A 12,296-nucleotide genomic window follows, 5' to 3' on the forward strand; every position below is an offset into this window, starting at 1 on the left:
TCATCTGAGCAGAATGTCTTTCGTCCCAGTGCCTCCTTGAGTGGCGCAAACATGAGGCAGTCATTAGGGGCAAGGTCTGGCGAATATGGTGAGTGTAGCACTCAGACTGCAGGTTCTGTGTGTTGGCACCTGTTGGATGGGCAGTATTGGGCTGAGCATTTTCATGCTGCTGTTATGACAAACATGCATCATCATACTGTATCATCCTTCATCAGTGAATTTCAATTTATTTTGTACATTCACTGCTCAGTAGGTATATAGCAGATTGCTGTGCTCTTTCTTCCATGCCTGAAGTGGTGTGGCCACTTTGATGATATTTGCTTGTGCACATGGTGCTACTACTTATAGGATATTCAGTAACAAGACTGCCAACGGAGAGAATCATGGCACGACATTACATAGTTTTATTTCAATTTTAGAGTTTTCATTTGACTAATTCTCACACCAATCCCATTTTCCTTGTTATCTCAATATCAAGGTGTCACGTTTTGTCCTTTCATAGAGATCTAGCCAAGTGAAATAACTTTATGATTGACGGGCTTTGGTTCACGGACATGAGACAGTCACTTGTTACAGTCTTAGAGTTATGGTTATGTTGTGTATATAAATGTGTCGGAAATACAGTCTTACCTTGAATAAACTAATTTGTTGTTACTGTTTCCGAAAATAAGAAGTGCCTGCATTTTTGACAAACCAGTCTACCAGGTAGGTTTTCTGGTTTGAATGGAACATTAGTGGCGACCGTGACAGGACGGATTCGATTCGACGTGAAGAAGCTGTAAGCAAGTCAAGATGGAGAGACTCGTAAAGTCGAGAAAACCCATATGTGCAGCATTTACGAAGACTTTTGACTCATTGATGACGGAAACACAACTCGACAAGGTAAGATTATATTTAACTAAGTTAGAAAGACTGGCTGTTAAACTGAATGAAGCTAATGATAAAGTTTTAGACGTGCTTCTCAACAGTAGCGATGACGCAGATTATGAAATTGAATACAATAAAGTGCAAGAATACCACGATAAATTAGACGAAGCACGTCAGAAGGACGAGAACTCGTATGCAGTGAATGTAGCAACTGTCTCAAGTGAAGCTGTCGATGTGTTGAGTGACAATTCCAGTTCCGGTAAGAAAAACTTAAGTTGCCTAAGATCGAACCGAGGAAATTCTGTGGTGGTTAAAGACTGGTTAGGTTTCTGGAGCCAGTTCCGTAGGATACATGATGATCCGGACATAGAAAGTGAAGATAAATTCCAGTACCTAATTCAAGCTCCTACAGAGGGCAGTAGGGTGAGAGACGTCATAAATAGCTTTCCGCCTACAGCTGATAACTATGAGAAAGCAATTCAGTGTTTACAGAGTAGGTTCGGAAGAGAAGAATAATTGGTGGAGTTTTAAGTTCGCGAACTGTTAGGATTAGTTATTCAGAATTTCACAGCGACTCAGAAACTCACTCCCCTGCAACTCCATGATCGATTAGAGTCGCATCTTAGGTCGCTGGAATTGTTGGGAATGACCAGTGATAAATATGCAGCCTTTTTATTCCCCCTAGTTGAATCATCACTCCCAGAAGACCTGCTAAGAGTGTGGTTAAGAACTGCCATTTCTTTGCCTATCAGTGAAACAGCAGAGAATCTTTATTGTGAGAAATTGTCACAGCTATCACTTTTCCTGAAGAATGAAGTGGAGGGAGAACAGAGAATTTCTCTAGCCCAAGGGGGATTCTACATATCCTCACAGAAACCGGGAAAGCAGAAGAGCAAATCACCTCAACCTGAATCTATACCTACTGCTAGTAATCTGTTTTCTGGAGAAGCAAGAAGTTCATCAAATGGAAGCAATTGTGTTGTCTGTAAGAGAAACCATGATATGAATGTTTGTTTCAAGGCACAGAATATGACTTTGTCTGAGAAGAAAAGTATATTGATGAAAACGGGGTGCTGCTACCAGTGTCTGAAACAAGGTCATACGGCTAAGGCTTGTAAAGCGACTGTGCGGTGTCAGGTATGTGGGAAGAGACACCGTGTTCTTATGTGTCCAAACTTGCCATCGAAGGAGTCGAATGAAGAGCAGAAGAAGGAAGAGCGAAGTACGGAAAGACACAGTGCTACTTTGAGCAGTCAAAGGTATGGTCAAGAGGTTCTTCTTCAAACTCTAATGGTGAAGATCCTATCCGGAAGACAAGAACGCATCATCAGGGCTTTCATCGACAGTGGATCGCAGCGATCTTATTTGTTGGATAAAACTGCTGTGTCTGTTGGACTTCAATCCTCAGGTACAGAGACCTTAACTCATGCTTTGTTTGGAGATGCCGAAATGGACAGGCAGTTGCATTCGACCTAACAGTTGAAGATCTGCAGTATGGATGGAAAATATTGTTGTGAGATTCCTGTGCTCAGTCAGCCTGTGATTTGTGGTGAAATTCCTAGGCTTCAGAGGGGTCCCTTAATGAAGGAACTGAAACAAAACAACATTTTTATTTCTGATTGCGGTCCCAATAGACCTGAAATTGAACTGCATCTGGGAGCTGACGTGTATGGGCTGTTACTGACCGGGAGAATTAAAACTTTGAACTGTGGGCCAGTAGCTGTAGAAACCCGTTTGGGATGGGTTGTTATGGGAAGTTTGGCGGGTCGTCATTCCTCTTGTAGCGCTAACGTGTTTGTAACATCCTTGCTGACATTGAATTCTAGTGTGACTGAACTGTGGAAATTAGACACTCTTGGAATCAAAGATCCTGTGGAAAAGAAGTCCCGAGAAGAAATGGAAATTGCCACACTTGACTATTTTAAGAGTACCGTTACTATTAATAGTGAGGGACGCTATGAGGTCAGCTTACCTTGGAATGAGAGGTTCGAGGATCTGCAAGAAAACCTGGAAATTGCTGAGAAGAGGTGCAGGTCTACTTCAGTGAAACTGATCTGTGAAGGAAAGTATGGTGATTATGATGAGGTACTTAAAGAATGGCAACAAGAAGAAGTGATAGAAGAAGTACCACTCGAAGAAATGAATAAGAAATGCCACTACTTACCACACCGGGGAGTTTTCAAAGACAACTCCACTACATCTGTCAGGCCGGTATTCGATGCCTCCAGCAAGGGTAAGGGATCTCCATCTTTGAGTGAGTGCCTAGAAAAGGGTCCCAATTTACTGGAGCAAATTCCACCAATTCTGACAAGATTTCGCCGTGGGAGAATAGGTGTAGTTTCTGACATCAGGAAGGCCTTTCTTCAAATTTCTGTTGCTCAACCTGATAGAGTCTTTCTCAGGTTTTTGTGGTGGGAGGATTTTTCCCAAGGGAAATTCAAGGTTTTTAGGCATAGAAGAGTAATGTTTGGACTCAACCGTAGCCATTTTTTGTTGAGTGCTGTACTTAACCTTCTTCTGGAGAATACATCTGAAATGCTAAAGAGGTCTTTCTGTGTTGACAATTGTTTTGCGTCCATTGACACTGAAGAAGAATTGATCCAGTTCATTGATGAATCCACACGACTTCTTGCAGAAGCAAAGTTCGAACTTCGAGGCTGGGAAAGTAATTGCTTGGAAAGGACTATAGGACTGCAAAGTGTTAATCCTGTTCTTGGCCTGCTATGTGATAAAGAGAATGATGAACTGTTCTGAGACATTCGAATGATGACTGAAACCGGGCCCATCACCAGAAGAAAGATCCTGTCTATGGCCCAAAGGATTTTGATCCCTGTTGGTTTTTCATGTCCGTTCACTTTGATCCTGAAACTTCTTATACAAAATAGTTGGAACCTCAAGATGGGATGGGATGATCCATTGCCTGAAGAGATGCAAAAGAAATTCAAAAGGTAGGAGCAAGAAATTCCGCAGCTTTCTGAGTTGAGGGTACCAGGATGCATAAGTGCTTGTGAAACTGAAGAAACTTGGAGCCTCCACACCTTCTGTGATGCCAGCAAAAGTGCCTATGCCACAGTTATTTTCCTGAGAAGTGGAGTGGAAGGATCTGTTCTGGTGCAACTTGTCGTGGCGAAGTCGAGAGTTATGCCTCTGAAGACTTTATCAATGCCCAGGTTGGAGCTTCTGTCTTGTCGTATAGGGAGCCGTCTGGCAGCCAGTGTGAGGGAGACTCTTGGAAAAAACATCCCAGAGTATTTCTGGACTGACTCTTCTACAGCATTGCACTGGATCAAGACAAATGATTCGTGGGGTCCATTTGTCAGTAACCGTGTGAAAGAGATTAGAACACTGACAAGACAACAAGACTGGAGACACATAGCCGGCGACCTGAATCCTGCCAACCTTCCATCCCGAGGATCTTCTGCACGATCTCTGATTGACTCCCAATGGTGGGAGGGGCCAAGTTGGTTAAAGCTGGAAGAAAAGGACTGGCCCCTATCATGTATTAATGCAGACGAAGACGAAATTCGACAAGAGAAGAAAAGGTCGTCTCCATGCTTGGTTACTACTTCACACCAAGACGCAGCATGGTATCTATGACGGTTCTCCAAATTTACTCAGATCGTCAGACTTGTTGCTTGGATACTATGCTTCGTTGCCAGAACGCTGTGGCAGATAAGGTGTGAAAGCGATGACCTCACAGTTGATGAAATAGAAGAGGCTAAAAGAAGGCTTCTGAAGCTCGTCCAGACAGAAGCACTAGGAAAGGGAGAAAGTGACAGTATGAAATCACTTTGCACCTTCATTGATCGGGATGGGCTTCTAAGGCTGGAAACAAAAATTACTCGAAGAGAGGACGATGAAAACTTCAGATACCCTATTATATTACCTTCCAAACACAGAATCAGACAACTTCTGATAGAAGAGTACCATGTGAAACATTCACACGCTGGAGTTCAGATGTCGTTGGGAGGGCTAAGAGAAAAATATTGGATTTTGAGAGGCAGGAAGACAGTTCGTGGAGTAATATCAAAATGTATTACCTGCAGAAGATTTGAGTCAAACAAGACAATGGCTGAGCCTGCACCACTGCCAAAGGACAGGGTAAATGATGCTTTGGTTTTTTAAGTAACTGGAGTGGACCTCGCCGGTCCGCTTTACCTGAAGAGTGGTGAGAAGGCATGGATCGTGCTGTTCACCTGCGCTGTCTATCGTGCTGTACATTTGGAGTTGGTTCTGAGTCTCTCGACAGATGCATTCCTCCAGGGTTTGAGGTGGTTTATCGCAAGAATAGGAAGGCCTCGTGTAATTTATAGTGATAATGGCACAAATTTCACTGGAGCAAATAGCTTGATGTCCTCACTAGATTGGAGCAAGCTAAAGGAGGTTGCAACCATTCAGAGAATCCAGTGGAAATTCATTCCACCCACTGCGGCATGGTGGGGTGGATGGTGGGAGAGGGTGGTGCAGACTATAAAGAAACTATTAAGGAGAACACTTGGAAGGGCTTCTTTGAACTATGAAGAGATGTCTACAGTCTTGTGCGATGTGGAGAGTGTGGCTAATACCTGACCCCTGACCTACCTGTCCGAAGACCCAGATGACTTGGCACCACTGACCCCTGCAATGTTCCTGTAGGACAATCTTTCAGTTGGGGTGGCAGACCTTGACCATCTGCATGCTATAGATATCAGGAAGAGAGCAAAGTACGTCCAACATTTGCGGGAGCACCTGAGGAGAAGGTTTCAGGAGGAGTATCTGAGTGTTCTGGTGCAGCAGCAGACAGGGAAGGTACACAAGGAACCTTTGAAGGTCGGTGATATAGTTCTGGTTGGTTCTGATGATAAAAGAAGACTGGAATGGCCTGTTGCTAGAGTAGTAGAGGTAATCGCAGGACAAGATGGTCACGTGAGAGTAGTGAAAGTTAGGGTTGCAGGAAGAGGTAAGACCTGTTCAGCGAATTTTTCCCTTGGAGGTTTCTTCACCAGAGGATGTACCCCATCTGGAAAGAGATAGTGATGTCAACCTGAGAACTGACACTCCAGCTGTGGAGCCTTCAGTGTTGAAGACTAGGAGTGGGCGTTCAGTGAATATACCAGTTCAGTTTAGGGAGTAATCTAATGACGATAATTTTTTAGGGTGATCGTTTTGATTTTATTGTATAACAAAAAATCAAGGTGGGAGGTATGTCACATTCTGTCCTTTTGTACAGATCTAGCCGAGTGAAATAACTTTACGTTTGACGGGCTTTGGTTCACAGACACGAGACAGTCACTTGTTACAGTCTTAGAGTTATGGTTATGTTGTGTATATAGATGTGTTGGAAATACAATCCTACCTTGAATAAAGTAATTTGTTCTTACTGTTTCCGAAAATAAGAAGTGCCTGCATTTTTGACAAACCAGTCTGCCAGGTAGGTTTTCTGGTTTGAATGGAACACAAGGTAATGCTTATTAAACGACCCTACTTTTGAAATCTATAATTATGCTACTTTCAGGACTCTTCAATTTCCAAGCCTCAACTTCAGGTCTTATCCCTAAATGGAAGTATTAATGTGATGTAACTGTTCTCAGTTTCCAGACTGACCATCCATTGTGTTCTCTGTGTGGAGAATTAGCAGACCTCTTGACAGACAGTGGACATTGCACCTCCTGTAGCGTGGCTGCGCCAGAGGGACTAATTGGAAAAAAGAAGACAAAGCGCCCCTTGCTTTCGTGTCATGTATGTAACAAAACGGTAAAGTACCCCTCGGACCTCACTAGGCATCTGATGACTCACACAAAAGATCGGCCACACATATGCAAGATTTGCAACAAGGGTTTCAAATTACAAACGCATCTCGTCGATCACATGTCTGCTCATAACGATGAACAGTTCCACTGTACTTTCTGCAACAAAGTGTTCAAGCTACGTTCATCCCTTATGAAACATCTCCTTCTCCACGAGAAAAACAGCCCATTCTCCTGCAAATTTTGTGATAAGTCTTTCAAGCAGAGAGCCTTGCTCAAGAGTCATACCTGTATCAGTAGGAATCTGCGGCCTCAATGTAAAGAGTGTGGCAAGACATTCAAACGCATCTCGAACCTCAACCGACACATGGTGGGACATGTCACAGGGAGTCCGCTTTGTTGCACACTTTGTGACAAAACCTTTTGGTACCAAGACCAGTTCATGAAGCACATGATACAACATGCCTGTATTCGTATAAAACACCCAGCTCAATGTAAAGAGTGTGGCAAGATATTCAAACACATCTCGTACCTCAACAGACATATGGTGGGACATGTCACAGGGAATCCACTTAATTGCACACTTTGTGACAAAACCTTTTGGTACCAAGACCGGTTCAAGAAGCACATGTTACAACATAATATGCTTACCTAGGTGATTAACATTTGACTATAACAACATATGAATTTATTAACTTCTCCAACATGTATATCAAAAATGTTAAATGTTATTCTATTTAAAGTGTGTCCACACTTTAGAACGTGTTAAATTTAATTTTCTTTTTTCAGTGTATGTGATTTTCATTATGTATGTCGTGTTTTCAATTTTTAAAGAGTTACAATGGAATCAGCTGGAGATTGTTTGCTTATTGCTATTGCCACTCGTGTTGCATATCTATATATTAAACGAGTTTACTAAAACAGCATTGGCAAATCTGTCCATGTTCTACTAGACTGATTTGCTTCATTTGTTTTATTCTCTTTAAAATTACCTGCCGGTGAATCATGGGACATTGATAGGTCTGTAAGTTCAGCCAAGTTTGAATAATCAAAAATCAAGTCATTAAATGATAACTCCAATAATTGCAGGTGAAAGCTTACCCTAACCCGCTATATGTTCTGTACTTAGCAAGTTGATAAGCAACTAACACTTTCATTAGTATTCTGATATATGTGATTTTTATCCTTAGTGATGTCACCCATGTGGCTTGGACTTTTGTTAGAAAATCACTTTTTTTTTTTTTTGCTAGTTGCTTTACGTCGCACCGACACAGATAGGTCTTATGGCGACGATGGGACCGGGAAGGGCTAGGAGTTGGAAGGAAGCAGCCGTGGCCTTAATTAAGGTACAGCCCCAGCATTTGCCTGGTGTGAAAATGGGAAACCACGGAAAACCATTTTCAGGGCTGCCGACAGTGGGGTTCGAACCTACTATCTCCCGAATGCTGGATACTGCCCGCACTTAAGCGACTGCAACTATCGAGCTCGGTAAAATCACTTTTAGATACAATGCTGTCATAGTACTGTACACATGTTGCACTTTTTATATTGGCAGTATAATTAACAACAATTTAACATTTTCAACTGTGGGCTTATTTTGTTCATCAGTCCACTGAAAATGTACGTGCTGTTATGGCAATGTAGTACTGTTCCACTCTTAACACTTCAGCACAATCAATAAATATTTCACATCAGAGCCTGCAAGACCCCCCCCCTTGATAATACGTGTCTCAGTCACAGCCAGTACATTTGCTAGGTAACATCGCATCATACATTTTATATTGCTAATTTCGTGATGCAAATTTTCAGATGATCCCCAGCCACAAGACATATTTATGTCAGAAGCTTCTAATTTAGAATTTAATGACTCCTTCAATGTTGTTAACTTTAATCTGAGTTTTGCAAATACTCACTAGAGGGCAGACATTATAAAAAGTATATTCAAATCTATAAAAATAAAACAGAATAAAATACAAAGTGTGAAGAATTAGCTAGAAGGCTGGATGACCATAGATCCATGTATTGACTGTCAGTGAGCCAAATAAATTTAAATTATAAATATATTAAATAATTTTATGGTAGATGAAAAACAATGGAGGATCTAGCAAAACTGAATTGGAACTGGCTGAAGGGTCTCAAAAATGGGTGGTCTGCAATAAAAACAGATAATATGGTAACCCTACTTATTTTTCATCTGCATTTTCTTCATTCCACTTCCCTTAACACTTTCAGTATCCTCCAATGCTGTTGTGAGGAGACCACTTTTATTTTTTCTCTCATTCTGACACTTTATGTTGGTGAGTGCAATTCCTGAGTTTTAACTGCTCCCTTTTGCCTTTTCTTTCACTACCATTTCCCTGACACAAACATCTTCCAAGGAAATAGACTGGATGTCACGAAAGTAAACAGAAACAATGTCCTGTAGGCTGAGCCAAGAAACCTTTTCTTGACTCTTTACTATCTGTTCTGTCCTTATTAATGTTGTGAGATTTTAATATGCTGGTCACAACAGATGGCAGTGAGGTTGCTCTTGTGATCTCCATTGTCTCTGTTAGAATATCCTTGATCTGCTGTAGGAATGAGCTATTCTATTCTGTGAATTTTGCTAACCTGATTTATTGAACATTACTATTCAGAATCTGACTAGGTTGGATGCTCTGATGGCCTTCTTATTTGCACAGTATGTAAGGCATAGTTCTGGGTGGAAGGCTTATAATTTATATTTGGTAGTATCTTAACCTCATACAAAGTTAATGTTTACCTTCACGTCTATGTGGGTGTATTGGCGGACACGATAACCTGAATTGTTGTTTCCTTTTTGCATTCCTTTATGTGAGGTGTTTTAGTCATTCTTTCATTATTCAGCCAGCCTATTCCAAGTGGTGGTGTCCTTGTTTTCATTTATTTTCCTTTTGTGTTCCTTGTATCATGATTATAAACAACGCGAGATATTTTGAGAACATTTGGTTGTTTGCCCATTTCTTTTAATTACCATGCCTTACTGGAGCATTTTTTTGGTAGGCACTGTTGGTTCAGTCGTGCATGCTACCGCTGCATATCTGTCCACACATTCTGCCAAGGTAAGGTACTATGAACCCAAACTGCGTTCATTTACCTGTCGCAGAAATATGGAAATTAAGTCATGGGATTCTATCATCGTAAGAGGTGATATGAGGACCTACTCAATATTGGTGCTCTATTTACATGTGTTAAGTTTGCATTAAATAAGTTTCATTTTAAAGCACGTATTGTTGTACATATACTTAATCAAAAGATATGGTCAATTGTTCCACCTTTACAATACTAAATTTTATTTTTTATTTTTTTATTTAAATAAGATTTAAAAATAAAGGAACATGTTTCATCTATCTTGTAGACATCATCAGCCAAAAAGTTTTAGATCAAGAACAAAGGACAAGGACAAAAACACATTAAAATAATTTGGAATACCGAATGTTTCAGTTAAAATGTTGAAGATTATGTTAGGCTGTTCTGAGCACAACACTTGAATAATGTTAAAAATGAAAATTAAAGATATTGAACACATGATATAGATCAATAAAATGGGTGGTAGAGTCCTCGTTGATGTGATGATTTATTGACATACAGTTTGCCAAATATGTCGATAGAAATTTGGTGATATGGAGCACAATGTTTCATTCTAGTAGAATGAAGATAAAAATTGTTAAACATAAGTGATGGTTCCAGTAAACTAGAGTTCGTCTTGTTGGCGTGATATTGTTAATAATTATTGATAAAAAGGCAGGTAGAATATCTGATCATGATTTCATAGGAGGAAATGGGCAGTAGAGTGCCCTAGAACAAGGATGAAGGCTATTATTAATGTTAAAAGTAGGCAGTTTTGAAGCTTCTTATGATACAAAAGAATGAAATAAATATAAAATGCAGTACATCTGATTACTTACATCCATACCTGCCCAAGAATGGCTAGCTCTGGCATGTATTGATGTTTATGGCTGACTGAAAGTAAACTGCAGAGGCCGTGTGTGGTGGAAGCTGGTATGAGGGGAGTGTAGGGGAAGGAACCAGCGGGCGGGGAGCAACTGTGTAGAGGTTTGCTATGAGGCTTGTTCAGATAGGAACTGATGAGTAATGCCTCAAAAATTACAATCACAGTTTCTAAAATTTAATTTAAAATGAAAGCAGGATTGCATTTTTGGTCTATATTAATAAAGATGTTTTCTAAAATGTTGAGTTAATTGCCCTTGTTTGAAAAATAGAGAATTTTTAAATCCTGCTCTATGGAGGTGAAGAAATGATTGGACTCTGTTATATGAGTGCTCATGGTGGAATTTTTTTGTTTGGAGGCGTTGATATGTTCTTTATATCTAACTAAAATGCTTCTTCCGGTTTGCCCAACGTATCTCGTGGAACGTTGGTTGCAATTTAACTTATACACACCTGATTTGTTATATTTATTCCCAATCTTATTGATTTTTTGCTGGTCATAAAAGAGATTAGTATCATTGTTGACTCTTTTAGAGGCAATTTTTACATTATGTTTTTTAAGAATATTGGTGATTTCATAAATATTTTTATTGATATAACTGAAGGTGGCATAGTTATCTGTTTTCCTTTTTTGTCTCTCTGAATAGAGTTGAAGGGGATTGGTTAACAATTTTTTTTGACTATCCTGTCTATGAAATGCCTGCCAAAACAATTTTTTCTCGCTATAAAGTAAATGGTATTGAGTTCTTTTCTTCGATTCGAGTCAGATAAAGAGACGTTAAAAGCTCCATGAATTAAGCTGTAAAAAATAGCTTTTTTTAGAGTCCGGGTGCATAGAATTTTGTTGAATGCTGTTTACGGTTTAGGTGGGCTTTCTAAAGATAGTATGAGAAAATTTTTTCGTTGAATTATTGATTTCAACCTCAGAAGTAAACTTGATCCATGGGTCAACCGCATTTAGCTGTTCAAGTATGATATCGCCGTTGGCGATGTGATCTATTAAGGCAAATTTATCATCGACATAGGGCATCCAGAACACAATTCCTTTAATATTATGAATTTTGTTGTTTCCTAAATGGTCTAAATAAATTTATTTTAATGTGTTTTTGTCCTTGTCCTTTGATCTTAATCTAAAACCTTTTGGCTGATGATATCTACAAGAAAAATGAAACATATTCTGTTACTTTTAAATATTATTAAAATAAAAATTTAAAAGAGAATTAGTATTGTACTGGGAAAAATGTCTGTCTTTGAAACGCTGACACTAGCTTGAAGAGCATGGACTATTTCTGAGGGTGTGGCATGAAAACATTGGAGTTGGTACAGAGAGGGGTATTAGTTCATTGAACTTAGATTTTTTGATAACCTGGTTTTATTGTTCATTGATGACAAATTAATATCACCTTTCATACAAGTTGAGTTGAAGCGTCGTAACAGGCTGGAATCTCCGGACTCTGGTATGGATGCTGGGCACGGCCTGGACAGGAACCACGCCCATCCTGGATGTGAATTTCTCCACGTTCTGGAATTTCTTGAAGTTCTCGAGGATTTGAGAGTTCTCGATTCTCCAGGCGCACACGATCCGGGGTTCAATCTCCCGCGACAATGTTGATGAAATGTGAGGCGTGATTCACACACAAGTTCCCCGTACGGCATTCAACTTACTTGTAGCACTGTTAAATAGATTGACCTTTAAATTATTGCGTTCACTCATTGCAAATGAAATATGTCAAG

General features: G+C 40.1%; 1 protein-coding gene across 2 annotated transcripts in view; it reads left to right on the top strand.

The window, feature by feature from the left end:
- The window catches only part of LOC136883331 (zinc finger protein 2), a 29,268-nt gene extending 21,528 nt beyond the window's left edge, over positions 1–7,740 (top strand). For both annotated transcript variants that reach the window (XM_068225309.1, XM_068225310.1), the window contains exon 4: positions 6,438–7,740. In XM_068225309.1, the coding sequence (XP_068081410.1) occupies positions 6,438–7,248 (811 nt within the window). In that variant the 3' untranslated portion in view covers positions 7,249–7,740. The remainder of the gene's footprint in view (positions 1–6,437) is intronic.
- The last annotated feature ends 4,556 nt before the right edge of the window (positions 7,741–12,296 follow it).

Source organism: Anabrus simplex, chromosome 1 (genome assembly GCF_040414725.1).
Source record: "Anabrus simplex isolate iqAnaSimp1 chromosome 1, ASM4041472v1, whole genome shotgun sequence".
Classification (NCBI taxonomy): domain Eukaryota; kingdom Metazoa; phylum Arthropoda; class Insecta; order Orthoptera; family Tettigoniidae; genus Anabrus; species Anabrus simplex.